Below are 3009 nucleotides of genomic sequence, written 5' to 3'. Positions count from 1 at the left end.
GAAGGGTACAGTCAAGAGAATAGCACTTGTAATAAAAAGGCCAAGTTGTTGGGCATGGGTGTCTCCACATGCCACTTTCATTAGAGCATGATAATCACAGAAAAATTTTCTGATTGCCATATTATTGCCACAGAAAGTCAGAGTCAGTATGAGGAGACTCCACAATAAAGCACAGAACCCACACATGGCCCATGTCCCAACCATAAGACTCATACACATTCTCCAGGTCATAATGAGAGGGTAGCTTAGTGGGTGGCATATTGCCACATATCGATCATAGGCCATGATAGCCAGCAGGACGCAATCTGAGCCCCCCAGCAAGGTAAACAAAAAAAGTTGGGTGCCACACCCACTCAAAGAAATGGAGATCCTTCTCACTGAAGCGAGATTAGCCAAAGTTAAGGGGGCAATGGTACAAGAGTAGGCGATCTCCAGAAATGCCAGGTTAGCCAAGAAAAAATACATTGGGGTATGGAGAGAGCTTACAGTGCAAATGATGAAAGCAACGGACACATTCCCAATTAGGCTGAGCAAGTAGAGAATCAGAAAAGTCCAGAAGATCAGCCACTTCATCTCTGGGATGGTTGTAAATGGTTGGAAATAAAATTGTGGATTCACAGTCTGATTTTCAGTCTTCATTTGAGTCCTGTAGTCTCTTAAAAGGAGAAACAACAAAAAAGTATGAAAATGACATCTTTGGAAATTAAAGTTGAACTTAAGAAATTTATCAAGAGATAATTAAAGTGCCAATATCTCTATCTATCTATCTATCTATCTATCTATCTATCTATCGTATATTAGACTATTCTGCTGTACTTTATGTTGGCTGAGAGGTAGTCATTCTTTATTAAATACTTCACCAACTACTATTTCTGGGACAAGGTAACATGGCAAACATTTTAAAGGTAAATTTGATTCCACAGGTATGTATTTTAGATAACTCTTCTTTTATTGGGTAAGCAGAACATTTTGATCAGGCATTAAGAGGGCAATAATAATTATTTTTATTGCTAAATTAGTAGCATTGGACTGGCTTCCTGGCTTATTCCATTTATAAAAGTTTTGCTTTAGGAATAATCAAAGCACATACAATTACTTTATCATATGTAGCCTTGGATAATGAAGTGTGGGTTACTGAATAGGAGATATTTTCATTTCTTACCTCTATTTTTAGAAACATAACATCAGCTTCTGCTTTCTTTTCTTTGCAGATTCTGGTTCTGAAGTCTTCTTAAGCAGTCCTGGGGGAGGGGATTTCTTTACTTTTGAGGGATTTTCCCCTTAAAGCTGCCATCAGCAACTTGGCATGTTATTACCTGATTATTGCTGATCACAGAATGAAAATAGTTTTGTTTGTACACACAATATTCTTATCACACTTTATGCCAGGATTTGTCATACATTATAGATTGGCCATATTTGATTAAATAGAATGTATCTCTGATAAGAGAGTGTCCTTTGTTTAATATGTTGCCTATTAAAGAACTTCCAAAATGGATCTTTATTCGTTTTCAGCATTCATAACAATCGTTTGCAACAATGCAGCATGTGTTTATTGATTTTCCAAAATGGCATCATGAGCTCTAATTCCAAATGCTCAAAGCAATAATCAAAAGAACGAGCTGCCATCTGCCTTTACTAAATTTTGTGGATTTATCCACAAAAACAATCCCACAATAAAAATGTTGTAACAAGATAAAACATATAAAAGTATGACAATGCAAATAGGTGGGGTTTCATTTATGAAAAACAGGGGAGTATAGATATTAATTAGTTCTACATAGTTTCTCACCAAGGAAACTGACAGTTCATTTTTAGTCCTTTTCCCAATCAGGTTATGAACCGTTTGTGTGTAACCTTTTAAATTCAATTTCTGGTCAGCCAGAGCTTTACTGGTCTGGACATTGACACAAAATACTCCATGGAGAATCTTATCATGTAGAAAGTTTTCGGTGAAAACATTTCAAATGGATTACCTTACTCCTCTTCATTCTAAATAACCACAGAGCAATCAATTCTTGCAAATTCTAATTCTGACTGGAATTAAAGTAATGAATGCTTTTTACCTAATGTTGCATTTAAAGATGAAATATAATCTTGAAATTAGTTCCAAATCTGGCAATACGTATCTTTAAGTCCAAGTTTTCCAAATAATATCTCTGATAATAATTTGAACAACCTTTTATTCAATTTGCAGAAGTAGTTAAGGAAAAATCTCTTCGGTTTGAAGGATGATACAATTAGGAAAGTTTTTAAGTAGGTTATACTTTTTTTCCTTTGTAGGCAGTTACTTTCATTAGAGTATGCTTTGGAGACTTGTTAAAGTAAAGAAGTCTCTTATGTAAAGCTTCCTCCATTCAAGACAATAAGGCCAACTCAACTGTTGTGCTTCATGGGCAGAAGTGAAAGGCACATTAAATTTGTTGATTGCAATCTGCCCAGAGTTCAGTACAAGATGGGCAGCTATATAAATGTTACACATAAATAAAATTACTCTACTCTTATAACTACACCTTGTATATTATAAGATCCTGGCTGGATTTCTTTTTAATGGCTTCCTTAATACTTGCAATCAACATGTTTATTAGAAAGCTGTTCCTTTAAATCTCTACCTGCAAGCTTATTTATTTATTTATTTGATTTGTTAATCGCTTACAAGTTAATTGGTGTAAGTATAAATATACTTCTAGTTTCCTTGGTAAGAAGTCTAACAGTCCTTCCGCTTTGCTTAAAGATTGGGCGTTGCCTAATCCTTTTCGGAATCAGTATGCCTCAATCCAAACTGTTAAGTATGGTCGGTGGGTCCCATAAGAACGAGGCTTGAGTAGTGAACAAACAGCTCTTTATTTAACAGGGAGAATTCTGAAACGAAAGACCCCAGCCGCGGCAGTTCTTTTTATAGAGCTGGCCGTGGCTAGGCAGCCAATGACAGACTTTTGAGTTTGCTGTGCTTGGTTTTACCCAATCACGGCAAGCCCCGTATGAACCAATCACGAGTGTCTGGACCAA

The 3009-nt window shown here is 36.1% G+C and overlaps 1 protein-coding gene across 1 annotated transcript; it reads right to left on the bottom strand.

Annotated features, from left to right (window-relative positions):
- Nucleotides 1–3: 3 nt before the first annotated feature.
- LOC148128058 (olfactory receptor 10V1-like) lies at nt 4–639 on the bottom strand (the record flags this gene model as incomplete). Its single annotated transcript, XM_087927514.1, has 1 exon — nt 4–639. A coding segment is annotated over exon 1 (636 nt), but the record flags the coding sequence as incomplete, so codon positions are not given.
- Nucleotides 640–3009: the final 2370 nt, after the last annotated feature.

This window comes from Pseudonaja textilis, chromosome 1 (assembly GCF_049901715.1).
Source record: "Pseudonaja textilis isolate UNSWEBS1 chromosome 1, rPseTex1.2, whole genome shotgun sequence".
Taxonomy (NCBI): domain Eukaryota; kingdom Metazoa; phylum Chordata; class Lepidosauria; order Squamata; family Elapidae; genus Pseudonaja; species Pseudonaja textilis.
Note: the sequence above shows the minus strand (reverse complement) of the source record. Positions and strands in the feature narration are given on the sequence as shown.